The 22,980-nt window shown below is 37.6% G+C and overlaps 1 protein-coding gene across 2 annotated transcripts in view; it reads right to left on the bottom strand.

The window, feature by feature from the left end:
- The window catches only part of POC5 (POC5 centriolar protein), a 30,998-nt gene extending 8,388 nt beyond the window's left edge, over window positions 1–22,610 (bottom strand). Inside the window, exons 1-6 of one of the 2 annotated variants that reach the window (XM_068423395.1) lie at window positions 18,639–18,722; window positions 14,148–14,295; window positions 5,498–5,682; window positions 4,933–5,109; window positions 2,070–2,174; window positions 589–768 (exon numbers count right to left, since the gene is read on the bottom strand). In XM_068423395.1, coding sequence (XP_068279496.1) covers window positions 589–768; window positions 2,070–2,174; window positions 4,933–5,109; window positions 5,498–5,682; window positions 14,148–14,295; window positions 18,639–18,722 — 879 coding nt within the window. Of the gene's footprint in view, window positions 1–588; window positions 769–2,069; window positions 2,175–4,932; window positions 5,110–5,497; window positions 5,683–14,147; window positions 14,296–18,638; window positions 18,723–22,573 lie in introns of those variants that run through there. The other variant, XM_068423394.1, reaches the window with a different exon arrangement.
- Between the last annotated feature and the right edge of the window lie 370 nt (window positions 22,611–22,980).

Here is a 22,980-nt window from a genome sequence, read left to right as displayed (position 1 = left end):
CTTTTAGAATGTATATTTAAAAAATTTATTTACTTACTGTGCACCAATGCACACGTTTTAACTTAACTTCACCTTAAGCTCTGAAAATTCTTTAACAAGCTTACCTAGCAAGTTGAAGGCAAAACCAAACTTAAATTCAGCCTTTAATAAAGTAGCTGTTATAGGAAAAAAAATATTGTACTCATCATGATCATTCATAATAATAACAGTCTTCTATTTCCATTGTCTTCCTCAGTAAGACCTCAAAATGCATAGCCAATATTAACAGCGTGCTCTTAGAAAAACAAGTATCACCCCTATTGGTGAGCAAATAGAGATTTGTCTCATTTCAGAAGAGTCCAATTTATGTCACCTGTGTGTGCAGATCAGCAACATTTTACATCAGATGCAGGGAAAAAAAAAGTCACATCTAGAAACCACAGCAGAAATCTCAGATGTGTGTACTCTCCCTCGTGTGTACTTGGGAGCTCTGTTCTGCTGGAAAGTTCTGATGTTTTTCAAGTTTGCTGAGAGAGTGATATTTTGGAGGGATGGAGGATGGGGGAGTGAAGGAGAGAACGGATTAAAAAAGATCCCAACTTATTTTACCTCTGCAATTTTGGCTTCATAATCATTTCTGAGCTGAACACAGACATCTTCAGCCCTTAACTGACAGGCTTTTGCTACTTTTTCTTTCCATTTTTCTTCACTAAGAGTGCGCCATGCTGCCCACACTTTCTTCATCAAAGCTGTCCGGAATTGTCTGTCTGCTATTCTTTTTGCATATTCCTTAGGAAACAAACACAACCACATGACATGCAAGTTCACATTTCCTAAAAATTTTAATACTCAAGAGAGTGCAGATGATTGTTTTACAACTTATTACATAGACCACAGTAGGAATGCTTAAACTGAGTTACACGTGCTGCAGTGAAGTGGTACACAAACATGGCATCAGCAGCTCAATGTTTCTTCCTGCCCACATGTCACGGAGTGTTATTGTCCCCAGTATGAGAAACCATATTTGCAAACTCCTAGGTTACACAAAACAATATTTTTACTCTTAGCTTAACAACACTGAAACAACAACTTCACATATATGGTGTAACCATGCACGTGTGAAGCCATTTAGTGGGTATGTTGCACATTTTGATTCACTGCAGGAACCATATAAAACCTGCCGTGACAAAGATTGCAGATGATTAGCATAACACACCTATCTTTTTAATAAATTTAGACTTCAAGATGCTTTAAAAAGTCCTTTAAGACAATTCTGTTATTCTACTCTATTTCAAAATAGTCACTAGACAAGGTATTTTAGCATTAAATTATTTTTTCAGAAATTAATTAGAAAAAATAAAAAGAGCTGAAGTAAAAACTAGACTCCAAATGATTAGTAAATTCTAAGACGTGAGGAAAGGAAAAGAGAAAAGGCTATCCCCCTCTGCAAATCAGCAGAGTTTTGGATAGCATCAACAAACTGGAGTCTAGCCAGGAATCTGCACAAATGAACAAAGGTCCCAAATACAGCTTGGAGTGGTAAAGGTTTGCAGTCTTGACATGAGATCCTTCTTTTCTGTCATACTTCACTTAGCAGACTCTTTGCTGTTACATGCCTGATGCAACGCTCAACGTTTTGTATGCGACTAGCTCTTTGATACTTTAAGTTTCGGCAACATCAGAAAAGAGGGCAGCTGAAGTTTTAATTGTGAAAGTGGCTTCCACAAAAAATGTGGTACTGTATCATATCACTGTTCAAACGTAATGTGCTTGAAATTTAGATAGGTATTTCCTGGGCACCTACTTCAAAATGCAGATACTGTAAACTATGGTGATTTGCTGTGGGCTGATCACAGTAACTGGAGAAATATAAGACAAGTATAGGTTTGATTTTTATCCCCATCCCAGAGAGTATTCCAACAGCAGCGTTCTTTTTAGAACTGGTGTTTTCAAACTGTTATTTGACATTGTCAAACATATCAAAGTAGAATCACTGTCATTTCTTCAAACTGTAACAGAAACTGCAGCAGCTCTGACCCTTTTGAGTTCAGAGGTTTTATTTTCATTGCATTTTTATTTTGCGCACATACCTCTTGTTTGGCTTTAACATGCTGAGTCCGCCACAGAGTAAACTTTCTCATCAACTCTGTTCTCTCCTTTTCCCTCTCTAAGGCTTGGGTCAAGTTAGTAATCACCTGAAAAAATATTTATTAACACTATTTCAATAGCTATGATCTTTGTAAGGTCAAATAGAACATACTTCGTGCATCAGTTATTCTTCACTTAAAGCATTTGCTTCTAACAGATGCTTTCTACCGAATCTTCCCCTTACTCTAATCAAGCAGGAAACAATAATCAGAGTTCATATGAGAAGCAAAATTCCTGTGGCTTCACCACTCACGCTGTGGCACTTAAACACTTTCACTGTGTAGTTTTAGGAAAAGTTCAGCTGTTATTGTTATTTCATCCTACATCTGCAGCCTTCTGTGCTACTTCCTTATCATTAAACGTTACTGTAGCTTAAGGTCAGAGGGATCACTTATTTCAAAGACAATTTTGATAAATCAGGAACATTTATATTAAAAGCTTTAGTGCATTATTAACTAACTGAAGTGTAAAGAAACAACTTACCTGCAGAAAGCTTATTCAATTGCCTGAACAGAATAAACAAGCTAAGGAGTTGCTAAGAACCAGGAAAATCTGATTAAGAACTGTTATTCTCTTTAAAAGTTCTCATGAAATATATCATATAGGCCTATAGCAATCAAAACATTTGAGAGGCAAGATGGCCTATGGGACAGAGAATGCAACTAGGCGCTTTTACCACCAATCTCTAAATATGTTTTAATTAGCACACAGAAAGAGCTGAGGTTCCCTGATTGAACACTAGGCCAGGCATGATGCAAATTAATTACACCAAATCACTGACTATTTCTCTATATTTTTGCCTAACTTCTTAAGCTAGATTCTGCCATCAGTCACATCTGAGCAACTCCAATGGGCAATAGTGACCAATCTTGGGACTCTTGGGAGAAACGTAGAGTTATTTTAATTATTGCACAAAGATTGTGAGGAACAATATCCTATGATGTCATATCGTAACATATCTTAACATGTTATACTGCATGTTACATGCAATAATTACTGAATGTACATCAATGAAATGAATGATACCTAAAATAAAATTTATCCTTAAATCAACAAAGTTACTAGTAAATAGTACAAAACTCCTATTTTGTTTCAGTATAGAATTTCATACAAACTGTTTCAGTCTATCTTCAGAATGTTTAATGAAATATTACTAGGCAACAGCTTGTTTCCTTTAAGGTGTGCAAAATATCAAAGTCAGAAACAAATAAAGGTCAATTTGATACATTTAAATTAATTTAAAGCTGATCCATCTCTAGATTTTTAAGAATGAGGTCTTCATAATACTGTATGTTAAGAAATCTAGTATAAGCTACTTTTCTCTGCTTAAATGTGACTAATTCTAACTTTTTGCAGTTTCAATTGAATAGTTGCAGCTTTATAAGTAACAATGAATTGGTCTAAAATTAGTAGTAAATTTGCATAAATTATCAACAATCCATAAGAAAATAGAAAGCAAAGGAAATTAATATAACTTAATTAGTTTCATTGAAAAAGTGTCATATACTAACATAAAACGTCAACTTTTGATGCTGCATACCTGTTGATACACACTAGAAGTCTTACCCTAAATCCATGTTTGTCAATGAGTATATATTTGCCACCAAAAAGCATTTACGAGATTTACAATGTGAAAACAAGAATCTACCGTATTCATAATATTTGTGAGGCTGATGGACTTTGGGTTATGCCCATGTCAGAACACAGCAGTTTTGATAAATACAGTGTGATACAGAGAAGCATTGCCACCTACCGTTAAGATGGTGGCAATAATAATTTTCTATTGAAAACAATTTTATTTAGAAACAGAACTATAAAGCTGGTTGAAGAAATAATTCCTTTGGTAGCAGAAAAAAAATACTGCTTTCAAAGTATCATCGAGAATTATGGTACATTAAACATGAGTGATGTACAATGATATCCAACAGAATTAGTTATGTTTGAATGGTATACACTGAAGTAACTATGGCTCTGCACACATGCACTATAAATATACTAAATATACTATATATAGTATAAATGATATTATACTAACCCCATTCTTGTAATGTTACAACATTTATATTTGCTTGGCCAGTAAGATTAGACTGTTTTCCAAATGGACACAGAACATCACCTTCCTCCCTATTTTAACTCCTTCAATGGATGTTTTTTTTAAAAAAAAAGATAAATAGGAATTAAAACCTCAAACTTAAGCTTTCTTTAAGCGTTCTCGAGTACAAGGTTAAAAATTCAGAATAGCAATTACGTTATGTGATTGGCAGGGCTGCCAAAATTTTATATCCATTTCCACAATTCTAGTTAATTTTGAAGTTCTTGGTATTGTTGATAGCAGAAAAGCGTAACTCAGAGACCCCAAACGTATAATCCTAAGAATTTGTACAAATGTGCAATTCCCAAGAATCCTAAAACAGAGACTCTTTAACATTTAGGAGACTGCTGTCTGTTTAAAATTCAAGAAAACGAATCCAATCACTAAAAAAATCAAAGGCTTTTAGAGTGTAAAAGCTAATAGGCTAATCAAAGCCAATACGATCTTCATGAAATAAATAAGGAACAACAATAGAACCTAGATTTAAGAAGTAAACAATGCAAAATATGTACATACAACATTTTAAGTTTCCATTGTTAATATGGGCAACATTAGTAGCAACAATGACTTCTACTATACAGCCTAAATACATTATTTAATTCTCTATGTTACTTGATGCAAGAAGAATTTTGTTCAAAGCAATAGACCCAAACATTCAGTGTGCATATTTTTCAGAAGAGAGGAAGTGTTGAATTATGAAATTGAACTACTACCTCATCTTTTCTGCCAATAGAGATTTCATAAGTATGTAGCAACTCCTTCAGGTTTTCTATCTCATTGCTCAAACGTCTCACATGTGCAGTGTGTTTCTCTTTTTCTTGTCTCATTTGAAGTTTGTGATGTTCAATCAAACTAAGCTTCCATTTTCTCAATTCAGTCAGAACATTTGTCTGAAAAGTTAAAGGGATGACAGTAGTGCAGTTAGTAAAATTATTTCCTGTTCCCTAATCTTTTAATCTTAAACCACTTAGCAATTAAGGAGACACGAATATTTACAGTGATGCTTTCATCACATAGGCTGTTTATATCTATAAATATTACCGGACATAATGAACTATTGAATGATAATAACTGAACACGCCTAATGGAAAGTTATTCCAAAGTTACTGAAACAAGATATTCTAGTGCTTATATGCAATATACAACAACAAAAACAATCAAAAAGAAAACTACCATTTCCCAGTGCAATCACACTGAAACTTTTCCTGCACTCTTGCATATTCTACAACACACTGACATCTGTATACGATTTTTAAGGATTCCATACAAAATAAATACCTTAAGACTTCCACTCCAGAGATCAAGTACGTTTTCTATTTGAGTTACTTTTTCATCGGGCAAAGTTAATTCAGTCACTATGCTTTCATTGATTTCTCTTGGACTGCATGTGGACCCTTGTGAAGAAGCCTCTTCTGAAAGAACAGGGCAAAGTCGTTCCATATCAGCCTCAGCAGGATCCTTCACTGATATTAAGAGTAAGAATGAAACAGAGAATAAGGATTGATACTCTGGAAAGGCTAACTGGTCTGCATTCTGGATGGAAGTCAGAAGCCAAGGATTAAAAAGAGCCTAAAACCCCAAAATATTTATGCTATCAGAAATCTCCTTTCCCCACATAAAACAAACAACTCAATCCAAATATATACTTCCAAGATACAAGTATATTTAAACCAACAGTCCTATTGTAATGGTAGTCAAATCAAAACTATCGCTCCCTTAAAGGACAGAATCTTTTAATGTAATTTCATTTTAAAGAGGATCCTCACAGCAAGTACCAAAACAATAGCGTTGCCAGAAACAAAAAGCATCTCTCTCAGTCAAGATTTCTCGTTGATTAACAACTCAGCTCAAAAATCTAAAAAGTTTTGCCATTTTCCTTAATGAGACTGTAAACTCCTGAGGCTAGGGGCCTTCCTTTGTGCATTCACAATGCAGCCTGTGGGTATTCTTCCATCTCGGTATGTACCTGCATCCATTTTCCTTACAGTCTTTAATTTGCACATCTGATTAGATTTTAAACTCGTTGAGAAAGGAAATATGTACTATGAATTTATGTAACACACAAGAAGGCCTCACTTTCAGGCGCTGTGGCTAACTACCACTGCAACAAAAATTAACCCACTCCCAGAAGCAAATGGGCATGTGTTTCAGTTCCGACTGATGGGAAGAAAAAAAAATGGGCTAACAATAACGAAGTTAATATTTAAGTAAACAGAGGAAATTAAATATTGTTTCATATTTAGTTATTACTTACAGTAAATTTGTTATTTGAGTTGACAGCTGAATTAAAAAAAAATTGAAAGATGAGGGATTAGCAGATTCCTAGTATTAATAACAATTGGGACAACTTCAAAAGAATACTCGCCTTCTTTCATAAATGGAGAGAGGAAACCTTCAACATTTTAGTCTTCACTTCTGAAAACAAATATTGTCTATACAAGTGGTTTCATAGTGGATGGGTACTATTTTTTGGTACATGCATGCAGAGATAAGCTTAACTGTTTGTCACCAAGCAGTATTTTCAGTGGATACTGAAAATGTGTGTTCCTAATTTATTCAAGGTTGAGCCTGATGGTTGACACTCTTTTACGGTTACTGTCACTGTTAGGTCTCCTGTTCAAAGGAAGTGAGAGGATCTGTCCAGCTAATACTCCCCCCACCAAGTAGGCTGAACTGCAACTACTACACTCATGCTTCAAAACAAGACAGAAACAAGGAAGAACTGTGATGCAGAGGCAATTACAATTGCTTTTTGGTGATTGTCCCGAGGTTATATATAACTACACATCATAAAATTAAAATCAGTTTGAGCTAGAAGCCCCAACTAAACACACCACTTCTCCAGACTAAATTCCCTACCCCATTATAAAAGTAGAAGACCATAAATCACACCAGTATATTAAGATCAGGCTCTAGCTTTTTGTCATTGTTTCTCCTGCAAATGAGAGAAGTATTGCTTAGCTATTGGCAGAATTTGAATACTTGCTGCTTGTAAAGATCTCAAAAAAATATGCCATGCTAGACAGATGACCCAGACTACTTGAAATACACCTAATTTCTGTGATGAAGAACCTGGCTGGCCTTTCACAATATAAAATATTTGCAGTGTTACTGTTCCCCGTTCTGTCCTTCACCATTTGTTCCAATTCCTGCATGTCACTGTGTTCTTCCTTCAATTGTGATGTTGTTGTAAAATGCATGAAGGTTTGTTTTTATTTTTAAACTTATTATTTGCTTGGATGACAAAGATATCCAACTTACACAGCACCGTTTGCACGATATTTACAAAGAAAAAACAGAACAAAATGTAAACAATAAAAATAGGGTATTAGCCCAGACCGACAACTGCCATAGTCCGGGATTGTAGTATTACAAGTTCATGACTCCTACCCCCTTCATTTATTATCCTAACTCAGCTTCCATTTTTCTCATTTACCATAGGATGTACCTGAGTGTATCTGTTACATGTTTATATCATCATCTCACGTAATTTATCTTGGCCTTCCAGTACTGACATAATTTTCTAGTTGTATATATATTAATTTCCTTCTTCTTCTTACTGCTCTCCCTCTGTCACCTCTATTCCTTCCACTGCATTCCATGATGCCATTTAGTTGAAATGCACTAAGTTACCAAGGACATGGAACCATCTGGATATGATAAAGTATAAAAATGTACATTAGATAATCCCTACATACATTTACTCCAACAAATCTCTAGACCATATTCTTGTTTACTGTAGAAGTAATGAAATCAGCTGTTTTTCCAGATGTCTGTTATCCCAGTACTACTGTTTTGTTTTTTTTTTTTTCTGTGTTCGACTAGTATCTGACTTTTTCTGCTTTTATTAAGTAAATAAATAAGCCCTGACAGACTGTTCTCACACATGATCCGCTATCAGTGGCCCAAGCTGAGGGTAGCTATTTCCTAAAATGTATAGTTTAAAAGTCTCACAAGCTTAATGGATCAATACTGAGGACTGGTAGCCTGAAGAGAAGGAATTTTGCTACTGTTTGGGTATGAGTCATCATTACATATCTTTGCTACAAATAATTTACTGCTCTTAGTCATTTTCAAATTTAATTAACTAAACTAGTAACAAGAACAGGAAATCAAGTTTTAGGTTTCAAAGTTTACAGAATCACATTAAAATCGCATTAAAAGCATTTGGACATTTAATGGAATAGTACAGCATGTTTTATTCCAATTATTTTTCTTATTTGACTGGAAGCTTTTAGTGAAGATATTATGTATCATTAAATTTACTGCAACAAATAGAGATTACCAGTAATTAGACTTCTACCATCATAGTGAAAACATTCACTACAGTTTCAAAAACCTGAGGAGAAAGTCAAAATCCCAGACCAAAGAACAATCTACAAACAACTTCATTTCAGAAGCCATCACATGGCACCGGAAACTCTGTTGGTTTCAATACCAATATCACACAGAGAAGGGGAAAAAAATTTGCAAGCTTGAGAAGCTCTGCAGAAGAGCAAACTTTTAGATATTAAGTCTATACCCAGAACAGACATGCATTTTGTTTTACGAAGTTATAGAACACTACCCTAATAATTTATGATTTTGTTACTTTAACACAGCAACAGCATTAGAGCCAGACAGGGAAAGACCAAATGTCAAAGAGACTGATTTTTAGTATGAACATGTAGCAATGCCAAAAGAATGGAGCTAAACAAAAAAATCAACTGTCTTTCAGAAACAACCTACTGATCTATCTGATCAGTATCAGAGGTATAGTATTGACCTTGAATTTAACTACTTTCTCACTGTTCATCCAAAGTCTTGTATTAGTATCAGGAAAAAAAAAAGGTATTCGGAGGCCATTAACACTGTGGCAAACACCACTCAAACACGTAATCATCCTCAATCAGTACTAGAGGTTATATAGAAGAGTTAGACAGATTTTGGTCAGATCCATTTTAAAAGTTAAAATAACCTTATTTTTGCAACTAGATTGTTTCAAGCTCTGTCTCAAGGAAATATAAGACATCTCTTTCCCAGACTGACAGGACGTAGTGACATTTTGAACAGCAAACCTATGTTTTGATAAACCAGCAAAGCACCAGAAGTATATTTATAGTGTGTAGTTAATAGAAGCATGATGGGACCATGTAAATATTCTTCTTGCCTCAGTCTCCAAGAGGATCAAAAGCACATTGTTTACTGTTTTTAACCATTTTTTTCATTTTAAAAATAGAAGACAAATTGTATTTTGCAAGGTGCTGCCCTTTGCAAAGATAATAAACATCTGAGTGTCTATAACTGAGGGGAATATGTGGCTCCCTGTAATGAGCAATACATAAAACTGCAATGCAAAATTTTGAACACCATCAAGTGTAAGAGCATTTCTTTCCCCTGCCCCATGACAATTAACTACAGCTTGCAAATGACTATCCTTGTTTGGTAATACCAAGCATATTAAAAGATAACTCTATTGAAATATTTCAAGAGAAGCAATCAAGGGAATGGAAATTCGTCCTCTCACTTCTTTGCACACCTTTAGTTAGTAAAAAGGAACAAAGACTTCGCAGGCTATATGTTTGGACCCAGAAAAAAAAGAGTAAGAGCATAACCCCTCTCATAGTTAAAGAGACAGCAGACAGTGCTGGCTAAAATTTCTCTTCAGACATAGGTGAACAAAAATGGAGTATACAGTCATCTACCAAAAAAAAAAGCACAAGTCTAGTGTTTTGATTCTGATCTTCTTTCTTATGAACAGCAAAATCACACATCATAAACATTCCCTTACAAAACAATGTTCCACTCAAACTAGGAGATAGAACTCCAAGCAGAGAGAGCTGGCAACAAGACCTGAACTGGGATTTGCTCCATAATACAATTCTACATAGCTGGGTTTGAAATTTTCTACTCCCCTTTTAAGAACAACTTCTCAGGATGAGAAACGCTTCCAGCAGCTGACCTGAACTGCTCTATAATTCAAGAGTTTTGCAAATGTATTTGAATCCTGGCAATCTGCTAGTGTGAGTGATCAAGAGCCTGTTACAATGAAAGAAGATTCAGAGGAGATCACAGAATCACAGAATGTTAGGGATTGGAAGGGACCTCAAAAGATCATCTAGTCCAATCCCCCTGCCGGAGCAGGATTACCTAGATCATATCACACAGGAATGCGTCCAGGCGGGTTTTGAATGTCTCCAGAGAAGGAGACTCCACAACCTCTCTGGGCAACCTCTTCCAGTGTTCGGTCACCCTCACTGTAAAGAAGTTTTTCCTCATATTTATGTGGAACCTCCTGTGTTCCAGCTTGCACCCATTGCCCCTTGTCCTGTCAAGGGATGTCACTGAGAAGAGCCTGGCTCCATCTTCATGACACTTGCCCTTTACGTATTTATAAACATTAATGAGGTCACCCCTCAGTCTCCTCTTCTCTAAGCTAAAGAGACCCAGCTCCCTCAGCCTCTCCTCATAAGGGAGATGTTCCACTCCCTTAATCATCTTTGTGGCTCTGCGCTGGACTCTCTCTAGCAGTTCCCTGTCCTTCTTGAACTGAGGGGCCCAGAACTGGACACAATATTCCAGATGCGGCCTCACCAGGGCAGAGTAGAGGGGGAGGAGAACCTCTCTTGACCTGCTAACCACACCCCTTCTAATACACCCCAGGATGCCATTGGCCTTCTTGGCCACAAGGGCACACTGCTGGCTCATGGTCATCCTGTTGTCCACTAGGACCCCCAGGTCCCTTTCCCCTACGCTGCTCTCCAAATAAATACTATGCTCATGAAGCTCAGCGAAGAATACAGGGAGTGACCACAGCTGTTGTAAAGAAAGCTGAACTTATCTCAACACAGGGAGGGCAGAGGGTGACCTCTGTTTTTCTTCCTAAATGGCTGTACCAGTACAGTGGATCAACTGGTTGTGTAAGTGGCCTTAGTTAATCAAGAAATGTGAATGCATTCCTGCGCTAGCCAGATGAGCATGCGCGGGAAGTGTTGGCTCAACCTAACACAGTACAAAAACTGAGCAACCAGCAAAATGAACTTTCAACAGAGCAAGTGGCTTGAGCTGGCTTTAACCCACATAGTCCTTTCCGGCAACTGAGGACACATAGTGTCATGATGGTTGGTGTATAGAGACCAGTAACAGGAATCATGTCTTTACTGTGATCTAACTGTATATTACAATCAACTCTACCATACTGTGACTGTTCACCAAGTCCTTCTCAGATCTTGGCTAACACACAGCTAAGGCCTGGTGTATCCTGGAAGTAGTGCCATTAGGTCAAGGGAAGAGCAGCATGTAGGCAGGACATTATGGACAGAAGCACTACAAGTCAATATGCAGCCATTATCACCTGCAGCTTGCAGTCTCCTGCAGCCATAATCCTTGCACACTGATTGCCTGGCAGTTCCTTCAGAATCCACTAACTTATAGAAATAGCATAGACCAAACTTCCAAGCCGGAAGGTATAAATACGTCAGCTTACCCAAAAAAGCTTTTGAAATGTATCCAACAGCAGCTAGACTGCTGAGGCTTTTGTGGTTCCCGATGTGATACAGGGGAGGGCTGCACCGTGATGGGAGGAGGAAGGGCGAGCACTCTCTCCATCAGTTAGGCAACTATTTTGCTCATATGGGCGTAAGCTACAACTTGTGAGTTATGAATTGGAGAACTTGTGAGTTAGAAAACTCTTGAATTAAGGGATGAATTAGTGAATTCATGTTAGACCAGTCTGTACAAAGGGGACTGAGCCCTTGTTTGATGTTTGTTTGCTTTCCTGTTAAGCTCAGAAAACAAAGTTTAATTTACAGAGTATGTTGACTTGTAAATTTGAGATCCCAACACACCATGACATGCTTGCATTGCGATTTCAGTGTATAGCTCTATCACTCTGCTAAACCAAGATCCCATGTAACAGCAAATATCTTCATACGAGTAAACTAGTATTAGAAGGCTAAAACCTCCTCATGTGCAGTATCTAAAGGAACTTGGTCAGAGAGTATTGGACTCTTGACAGTTGCCACAGAATGTTCTTTGACTGTGGAAATCACAGATAGTTTAAACATAACCTTTAGCTGAATCTATCAGACTGCAATTTTTGGTACCTCGACCCGATGTAACAGGTGAGGATGTTTTATTCCCCCAACCAAAATATTTTGCATCATAATTTTTTAAACCCCAAGCAATCACTCTCATTCTGGGAGTTGCAGAAACACCTCTTACTATAGTGGATTTTTTTCTACAATGTCAGACTGTTCAAGAATAATTGCCATAGTACAAAATACCAGCAGCTTCTACTCATCTGATTTCTTATGCAACTTGGTGCAATTCCCACACAGCACATAACCACACTGGATCAAGTTAATAACCTTTAAGATGTAAAAATCAAAATGCAAAGGCTGCAATTGAAACTTTTCTGTTGGCAGGTTTTCTAATATTATTCATATTCTGATTGCAGATCTACTTCCATTACAGAATATTCTCTCTCTTCAAATCTCCGTCATCATGCTTTCAATGAACCCAAAATCATGCAGTGTGATATTCAGAAGAACAACCACACTAGTTCTGCATGGGGAGAAGTTACAGATATGATGTCCTTAAGGACTAAGATTCTCCATTCGTTTATAAAAATGATAAAACATTTATCCTTATGGCATATTGGAAAGAGGTATTGCCTTGGGTGTCTGAATGTACCTAAACTCCACTGCACAGACTCATTGTGGAAGGATATAGAGCATAACCAATACTACCACCCTCACTTTAATCACATTCCTTATTTTAAGAACCTGTTTCTAGATAGTTTTTTATCATACTGTATTAACATGAGTTAACCAAATTGTAATTGACAGCTTATTAAGACTGCTTTACATTCCAGTGAAAACAACATACAATTTAACAAGATAGATTTATTTTTACTCATGGTTCTTTTTCCAATAAGAAATAAACAACTTGTCAGTGACTGCATTGCCCTTTGCAATCCCAGTGGTAAATTCTTGCTAGCAGAAAGTTATTTAGCTCTGATCTGCATGGCCAAGAGGTCTTGCATACATTAGCCATGAACAGCATTTACTCCAAGGCAACGATTAGCACCAGATTTACACAGCATTTCAAGGCTGGTTAATCTCTACTAGCAAAATTATCTACACATTTTGCGCCCCATGCTCCTCTAAACAGTAGAGATAAACACTTCCTCAAGGGTCACAAAAAAGAGGAGTGAAGAGAAAACTGTAGGTAAATATTTTTATCTTGAAAGAGCATGATAAAAAATAGAAGTTAAAGGAAGTTCTTCCTGATTAAGCAAAACTCCCTAGTAAAGAAATAATGCAGGTATGATTGTTTACAATCTCTTCTGAAGCAAAATTAACAGAGCTTCCTCAATCTAAATGCTAGTGACAAAAGCAAACATATAACCATAAATACCAGTGCTGCTAATGCATCACAAGACACTAAGTTTATACGGTCCTAAATACAAAGCAATAAAGTAAAGCTAGAATAGAGTGATTGAACTAAAAGAGCAAGAACGACATTCACTACATGATCAGTCATTACACAAAGCCCTTTTAAGGTAACTCTTACTTTCAAATAATCATATTTTAAATACTCATTTATCATGGAAGCACAGGTATGAACAAAACCAAAGCCAGTTCTGACCTGTCAAATGTCAATGAAGAATACTGTAAGGGCACCCCTTTTTTTGTATTATTACACCAACCACTTTAAACATCTGCATCAGAAAACAGAACTGTCAGCACATCAATGCTATCATCTGAAAGCGATGTCAGAGAGAACCTTACAGTGAATATGCCTTCCTAAATTTCTTGTTGTGCAAAATGTAAATGTAGTATATATGAGCTACGTATATTTTTTAAACAGAAGCTATTAGAGAACTAAAGTAAAAAAATTATATCACAGTTCTTGTAAGTTCAATGCATAGCTTTGCACATACTACCTGGAGTCTTACGGTGAATGGCATCATCTGTTACACTTGAAAATCTGCCACCTGCTCTCAGTTCTGGAGCAGGTTCTGACCGTTTCGAGACACACTGTTCAAACTTTGGAGTCACTACAGCATAACGAAGCAGCTCTTCATATTCATCCTATCACAAAGTGAAGACGAATAATTACAAAACTAGAATTACATTTCTAAAAACTAGGTATATGTAGGAAGGAATGGAAATTGTTTTCAATAATTTTTGAGAGGTTTTTTATTATTATTATGGTGAAAACTAAGAGTATTTCCTTAAAGTTGCAAAAGCGAGCTCTTTTCCTGCCATGATAGTAATAAACTATTTTCCTCTTATTTCATGTTCACGTTCATTTCAATTACAACTAGATGCACCGTAATAGTTACACAGAAAGACTTCGCTAGATGCCAGAATTGGATACCCTAATAGGCACCTTAAACAAAAACATAAACTAAAAAAAAAAGTTCCTGATCAAATAAGCTATTAATCATCTGATACTATTTCTAAGCATTACTATTACTGCAAAGAAAAATATGTATTTTTATAGCCATGATAAAGATGCTACTGAACACCATCACATTTCACATTCCATTGCATTACAATTTCTTTGGTGGGAGTTCTAAAGCCAATCATCAAAAGACATTTGATTATCCAGTATTTTCTTTAGATTAGATATCATTATTCTCCCCTTATATTATGCATTTTTTAAATTACATAGGTATAGTGCATGTGTATATATAACTAATAAAAGCTTTAACGTTAAAAAGTCATAACTGTAATAGACGGGTTAACTTTGTTCATGAAATCGCACGAAGATGTAAAGGCTTTACTGCAACAAACCTCCTGTTATGTAGGATGGTAGGTTTAGAATAACATATGTTAAGCTTGTAACTAGATAAGGAAATTCCAACACAGCCGACAAATGACAAATGCATAGATAAGGAGGCGCCAGGAGACAAGTGGCTGAGCCTTGGGAACAAGGAACAACACCCCTGCTGTGCCTTAATTGTTGTGATTTACAACTCTGGCTGGATAGTGTCTTTTCCTTGGGGCCAGCCTACCACGATTGTAAATTATAATAACCCAACCCATATTAATGAATATGTATGCTTTGTCTAATAAATTGATGTTTCTCCTAAGATTCGGTGCGAGCCGTTGGCGGAGCTGTTACCCCCCCGGTCGCCCAGCGCTGTCTTTGCTCATTTATCGCTTGCTAAATTCATGTTAATAAAATTTCTTATTATTAATATAGATTGGCTTTCCCGATTTATCACGAGCGTCTATAACAATAACCAATCTAACTGGTATGTGGCGTTATACTATGAACCAAAGTAAGCCAATTAACTTTAACATTTTTTTGAAATCTCCTAGTTAAACAGATTTTCAGAATGCAAGTATTTAGAGTTCAATTTGAAACCGTGAACAATCTGTACTATACCTTAAACATATAATCTGGTAATTAATTTAAAAAGTTCCAGTAGCAGTTAAATGCTAAAATGAATCAAAGCCACTAATTAAACATTTGGAAAAAAAATGCCAGTTGTAAAGTACTAAACCAGGTCACTAGCAGTCATTTTTTCTTCATTTAATACTATCGTACTAATTCTGTTTAGTACCCTAATGATGTCAAACCACAGAAAGCACTTGTGAATTGAAAAATTATTTTCTTCTTCAAGCTGGGGAAGTTAGAGTGAAAACAATCAGTTTAAGGTACCAATTACACGTAATATGTTTTTGAATTTACCAGATGATACCAGATCACATCTCTGTCTTCTTCAAAGACAGCATGTGAACAATAGCAACTTAAACCTAATTCTTCCCCCCAAATAAGTTAGTTTTCAGTCAGAGCTGATCCAGCTGCTTCCATGAGTACCTTATCCAATCCAAGGGACATAGTAGGTAAGATGTGAGGTGCAAGTAAGTGGCTCATTCCTGAGCACTCAAAATATACATATCAAGTAATGGCAGAAAATTTATCTATTCTTTCAAGTTCCAACACTCTTATTAAAACACAAAGAATCTGCTGTGTGCAAGAATACACACTCATGTACCAACAAAAAATGTCAACAAACAGCATCCAGTGAAAGATCCGGAAACAAACGCTTATAGATTACAATATTTCAACGCTGTTGGAATGAAGCTGAAAGCAAATATCAAAAAAAACACAGTATCCCAATTGTAATCAGAAACTTAGACAGAAAAAAAATAATCCGGGAGACTGCAATAAGAATATGTAAGACAAAGAAATGGAAACATTAAGTGATAAGTGTATTATCTCAATCTTAAATATTCCTTCACAAGGACGCTGCAACTGGAATGCAATATTGACCAATAAATTTCAAACAAAAACATAATAAAATAAAATCAACAACATATCTTTGGTTTATTTACTATCTTTGTTCTGTTTTAAACAAAACTTTCAAGGTTTTATGCTCTAACAGAATTTTTGGACATAAAACTGCAGGAATATAGTTTTAAGGCCTGAAGGTTGGAGGAGTTTTGATCATTTAATGTACACTACCTTGGTTTTGTAGAAGTAAATAAACTAGTGTTGGAACGAGCAAAGGGCACAAGAGCATTCGGGTTTGGGTTTTTTTCTTCCTTGTTAAAGCATTACAAAAATCTACAGATGCTACATAGAATTTGTTCTTAGGATTGCAGTCAAGGTTACTAAACAACATGAAAAGAATGGATTGAATGGATGAAGTCTTGCTGAACCGAATTATAAGTAAATGGAAATTCTCTAAGAGCCAGTGGATTCTTTTTATAAGGAGAAGGTAATAATCTGGCCTCTATTTAAAAGCATCAAATTATCAAGAAGGCCCAAACAAAACAAAACAAAACAGACTCTTCAAAATTAAGTAAAAGGAGTAGAGTACATCCCTGTCAATATTTCTGTTGCTCAGCTGTGACTCCGGTGTTCTTTTTCAACACTAAGACTCCTGTGAGGAGCAGCTGAGGACTCTGGGTTTGTCTAGTTTGAAGAAAAGGAGGCTGAGGTGTGACCTCACTGCTCTCTGCAGCTTCCTGAGGAGGGGAAGTGTAGAGGGAGGTGCTGGTCTTTTCTCCCTGGGATCCAGTGATAGGACGCCTGGGAACAGTTCAAAGCTGTACCACGGGAGGTTCAGACTGGACATGAAGCATTTCTTTACTGAGAGGATGGTCGAACACTGGAACAGGCTTCCTGGAGAGGTGGTCGATGCCCCAAGCCTGTCAGTGTTTAAGGGACATTTGGACAATGCCCTTAATAACATGCTTTAACTTCTGGTCAGCCCTGAAGCGGTCAGGCAGTTGGACTAGATGATCATTGTAGGTGCCTTCCAACTGAAATAGTCTATTCTATTCTATTCTGTTCTCAGTTGCAACGCAGTCAATCGTCAATATCAGTTTACTTTATCTTTATCTACAAGGTGGCTTTAGAACCTCCTTGGTAATCAACCAGATTATAAAAGAGAATTCTGGTCTTTCAAACTTTGTCGCACAATGCCTTCATCCTGTTTTCCAACTCGAAAAGGCATTGGAAACACAGATTAATTACTATTGCTCAACAAAGATTAAGAAAACTTATTCATGATATGACCACAAATAGAGAAGCATACAAACTGCAGAAATGAATTGCCCATAAACTAGTTTAAAAGAGACAAAGTCAATCCACATGAAGAAAAAAACCCCTTCATTTAACAATACTTCTGCTGTACATGCCCATTCCACCAGGTGACAAAAGTGGAGACATTTCTACAGGGCAAATCAGAAAACTTATTTTTGTCAAAACTAGCCTGTTTTGGATAGAATCCTACCAAGGGGAAAAAAGCCATCTGCTACTCAAATAGGAATAACGAACTATAAAAGATGAAAATCTGCTGCTTTCAGAAGAACAGGACAAAGACTTTATCCAGTACCTTTGCATCCTCTCAAAAGAATGCTGAGAATAGAAAAGGAAAAACCCCCACCGTCATAGTTCCACCAGATCTTGGCATAGTTGATGCAGAAAAAAAAAATATCATTTCCTTTCTGAAATTAACTTGGCCACAATTCTACTTCAAGGGAAATAAATCCATTTAAAAAAAAATCAGTTCTTAGAATATCATCTAAGAAGCTTAACACATACCTACACTTCATCCTGCAGAAATAATGGGTTTCTATCCTACTGTGTCAAATTTATGCTTCTCGATGAGACTTAATACACATAAAAAATAACACCAGGAAAAAAAAAAAGGTTAGAAAACTGTACTAGCTGTCATTAATCAATGTCTGAAGTATAGATAAGAATTTTCACATAAATTGAAATTTCTTGTGAAATGCACAAAAGGGAATCCAAGTGAAGATATTTTAATCTCACATTTTTTTGGTTATTTTGTTATTTTCCTGTACACGTAAAACATAAAAGATGCAAGTTTTGTTACATTTCCTTATGATTATCCTTTGCCAAATAAAAAGCCATGACTCTGAACCACATGAGGTTGCCTTTTTCCTACCTGAAGATGTGAAGAAACAGAACTGCCCCGAACAGAGTCTTTTGGCAAAACTGGACTTGTGCTTTTCTCCTCATCTGATGACATTCTGCACAAAGTTAGTCTATAAAACAGTAGAAGCTGAACTTCATTTTTCATTTCCAACATGTTTACTGTATATTCACCAACATTTTCCCCAGAAACAGAGATTCAACATTAACGCCCATTTGGTGGGCTGAACTGATCATTATATCAGTTATCATTATATCAGTCTCATTATATAATGCTAGGCAGGAAACTACCTGATCGAAACCATACTCAAAACCGTAAAAAGCCTTCCACTGACTAAAAGAAAACAACAGAAGACCCAAAAGCTTCATCATATACAACATAAAATTTTACATCAATGGTAACTAAAACACACTGCTAGAGGAAAAAACAGATACATCAAGAATAACAGAAGCCTTAATTTACAGTTACATTCCTGTGTCGATCCCTCCTTCTTATTTATATTCACACTGTATTGTTTTGAAGCTTATCAGCTTGTTCCAGTTCAAAATTCCTGTAGAGCAACACAGGAATGACTAATATATACTGCAATTTTTTCCCCCCTGAACTACCTCAACCACAGCCCAAGCTAAGATGATGCCCTGAACACTCCAGTTCAATACTCTGAAGCCTTCACTTAGTAGTCAACATCAGCCTCCCTTCACTTTTTCGACTCTTCTTGCCTTATAGGCCCAGGAAGAGGAACAGATATAGAAGGACACGTAATGCCTTAGGTTCAGGTAGCGTCAATCATTCCAGCAATTTCTAAGCAAGATAGTGACATATTCTTTGAACATTTGGGAAGCAAGCAATGTTGCAGAACTGACAAGAAACTTGAAGACTTTCTGAAAGACATATATCTCTTTTAAGCAACCGCAGCCTTGAATAAGTCCTTCAGTGAAGAACTGAAGCTCTTATGATAAAACTTGATAGGATACAGGGAAAAAGAACTCTAAAAGATATGGGGCAGGGGGCAATGAAAGGAATTACAGAATGAGTGGGAACTGAGTATTAAGCAAGGTGAATTTGTTAATGAATGAATGGCAGAGTGACACAGTTGCCTGATGTACATGAAGAACAATCATCAGGCATGTTGATCAGGGAGTTGTCAGCAGATAGTAAGCATGGGGAAAGACCACCATGAATAACCAGAGGAACTGACTGCTTGTACAATGTAGCAAATAACCATGCAAGGAAAATTTATTTTTTTGAGAGACCTTTAAAACTGTCAATTATAATATTCTCAGTTGTTTTTTAAGCAGATACATTTTCTGACAGAAATGTTATTTTTAAATTGCTAGTTGTACGTCATTAAACTGGCAGGAATATCCCCCTTAAGCATCATCATCTTTTTTCAAAATGCCAGAAAAATGCAGTAATGTCATAGCTTTCTATGTAGGAACACAGATGGAAATGAATTGTCTTTTTGTTGAGTTATTCTAGATGCTGATTCTTCCTGCACCACTGCAGGCTCTCTCTGCCACAGGTATCTACACCTTTCAGAACGGGAAGTTCATTTCTGTGCTGAAAATGGGACATTTTAAATACGGTATAAAGACAATTTTAAATGCTGAGATTTCCTACAGCCCAAGGTTCAAAAGACATAATTACTGTCTCCCTACTTCCTGCTGAGCCCTAATATACTGATTATGTTTTTTAAGTACAAAATATTAAGTCTTGGGGAGGTTTGCTAAATAGTTTTATTGCTGTATACTGGTGTGTAGATGAGAGAAGGAATACTAGAAAGATGAGAGAATAATATGAGCTTCCTCATCTCTTCTGTTTTCATTGTCTTCTGCTCTCATAATTTTCTTCTTTCCTCTCTCCACAAATTACTCGCTATCTGTTCCTTTGCTTTTGGCCTCTCTACCTAATCAAATAAGTTTATACTAGCACTCCTGCTTCCTTTAGTCAGTAAATTCTCTTAATAGCCAAAAAATACTTCTTCAGTAATCTTACAATTCAGTAATCATATGCCTTCCCACTCATACAGTTTCTCAAATTGTGGGACCTGAGTTGCCTAAAGTCCTGGAGGTATTAAAACATGTGTGTGTGTGGGCATATCACAGAGGATCATAAAGGACAAACTGTCTAATACTTACAGGAATTAAAGGTGTATTTGCAGACAGAAATTACAAATACTGTTCTCTTCCCTTCTCAGTCCACTTAAAAAGAACAATCAATTCTGAGAAACAGGAGGGCAAATGGAGTTTCACATGAACCCAGAGGAGTCCAAGGAAGTGGAGGAGAAAAGTTATTGAACTTTTTGGAAGCAACCTAAGACCAGTGTTCTGACTACTTCACTTTCCTGAGATCATGCGCCTGACACTCAGTCTAGTGTATCTAGTTCTCTGCTTATCACTGAAACTACTCCCAAGTTTGCAGTCTACCAAAAAACTCAATAGGTTCCTTCGTCACAAGTGGTGCTACCTTTCCACTCCAGGCCACTCTTCCCTTCAAATCTGTAACTGCAGCCTACCTGTTTGACATTGTCTTATAAGAGTCACCTCAAGCTCAGTGTTTGCCTCCTCTTCCCATCCCTTTTCTTTACACCCATGGACTAGCTCTCCACTGTGTTTGTCCATCCAGTCTCCACCTGACTGCCTTTACTGACTTGAATGCTGCTTTAGATTCCACTAACAGGTTACTACTTAAAGTTTGAGCTATCCCCACATTTCTATGTTTTGCCTGCCTGTACCTTTAATGTTTGTGTCTAGAGTATAACCTCGCATTTTGATTATTGCAACATTCCAGTGAAAATCCCAGTGAACCTAAAATTCTAGAAATCTCCTTATGTACAGAACAATAGATTGGATTACTACAATAAATTAAGACAAACACACCTCTTTCAAGCTTATGTTTACAGACATCACTGTCACATCATGTTAAGAATAAATTGTCTGCTTTGATCTCAGTGAATAAGTACTAAGTCCAAGAAAATACTGGGTAAGTTTCTAACGGAGAAATCAAGGGATATTAAGGCAGACACCATGTCTGGATTGACAATTTGATTTGCTAAGCTGCAAATCATGATATAGTGAGAGACAAGTGAGAGGAGCATCTTCATGCTTACCATGATCTTTTAATCTTCCCCAAGCATCTGCCAAATATATGTCTGACTTCATTAAAGAAAGATTCCTGTTAACAGCAGTAGTTTCTTCCAAACCATAAGTGTATGACTACAATGCTAAGACAGCTACTTTTAGAAATAGGACGCAGCTATTAAGATCTTTGGTCTGACTCAGCATGGCTGCTATCATCCTTAACTTTGAATTGCCTGAGCTGTGCTCAGCATTTTGTGCTTTTAGGTTTGTTTTTGACTAAAAGCAATGCTTTCCAAATAATTTAATGTTGCTTTCAGATCAGAGGACTCAACACCTAAGAAAGAGAACCACTCCATCTCCCAGTACGCACAGGACGTATTCTTTCCCCTTAACTGTAGCCCTTGCAAAGCAGCATTCCTCACGTCCACGTTTTAAGCTTCTCACTACAGCATCTCTGCAACTACCTCTGACGCCTGCAGAGCTGATACTACAGTGACTACCGCTGTCCTGTCAACTAGCGACAATAACGACAGGCCGCAGGGTGTCACACAGACACCTGGGAGACACAGCCGGGTAGCCACACGGGTGGACAGGCAGGAAGGAGCGCAGTTCCGTACGTGAACACCAGATTTTTCTTTTTTTTTTTTTTTTTTTCCTTTAAAACAAGGCCTTTAAGGCAACCAGCCCAACCACCCGGGTGTAGGGGGTGCCCACAGGCCCTCTCGGGGGGCGCTGGAAGCTCGGGTTGGAGGGCTGCGGGTAAGCCGCCGGGCAGGAACAGCGGGTTTACGGAGAAGGTCCTGTGGAGGTCACAGCCCCTCGGGGCGCAGCACCCCCGGCCGGCCGCCCCCCCCCCCCCCCTCTCACCTGCGGGCACAAGCCGTCCCCGTCAGCCGAGCCAGACAGTTTCAAACTATCAGAGCCGAAGAAGAAGCACCTCTCTGATAGGCTCCGGGTTCTTTTACAAAGCATGCTCTGATTGGGCAGTTTGGAGGCAAAATAGCCAATTAAACTGCCTAGCCGGGGGGCGGGCGTGCTAGCTCGCTCCATCGCCGTCTCTCTTTCGCCTACGGCCGCTTCGCCTCCTGCCGGCTGCTGCCGGTGAGTGGCTGCTGCGAGCTGATTGGCGGCAGCGTTCCCGGGGCTGGTGCGCGGGCCGTCGCCGGCCGTTGGCGGGGGCGGGTTGCGCGCGGGGCGGGGTGGCGCTGTGGTACCGGTGTGGTACCCCCCTGCGCCGGCGGAGGGATCGGTCCTGCGGCCGTGCGAGGGTTGTG

This window comes from Nyctibius grandis, chromosome Z (assembly GCF_013368605.1).
Source record: "Nyctibius grandis isolate bNycGra1 chromosome Z, bNycGra1.pri, whole genome shotgun sequence".
Classification (NCBI taxonomy): Eukaryota; Metazoa; Chordata; class Aves; order Nyctibiiformes; family Nyctibiidae; genus Nyctibius; species Nyctibius grandis.
The sequence above is the reverse complement of the archived record's forward strand: the minus strand, read 5'-3'. Positions and strand labels throughout refer to the sequence as shown.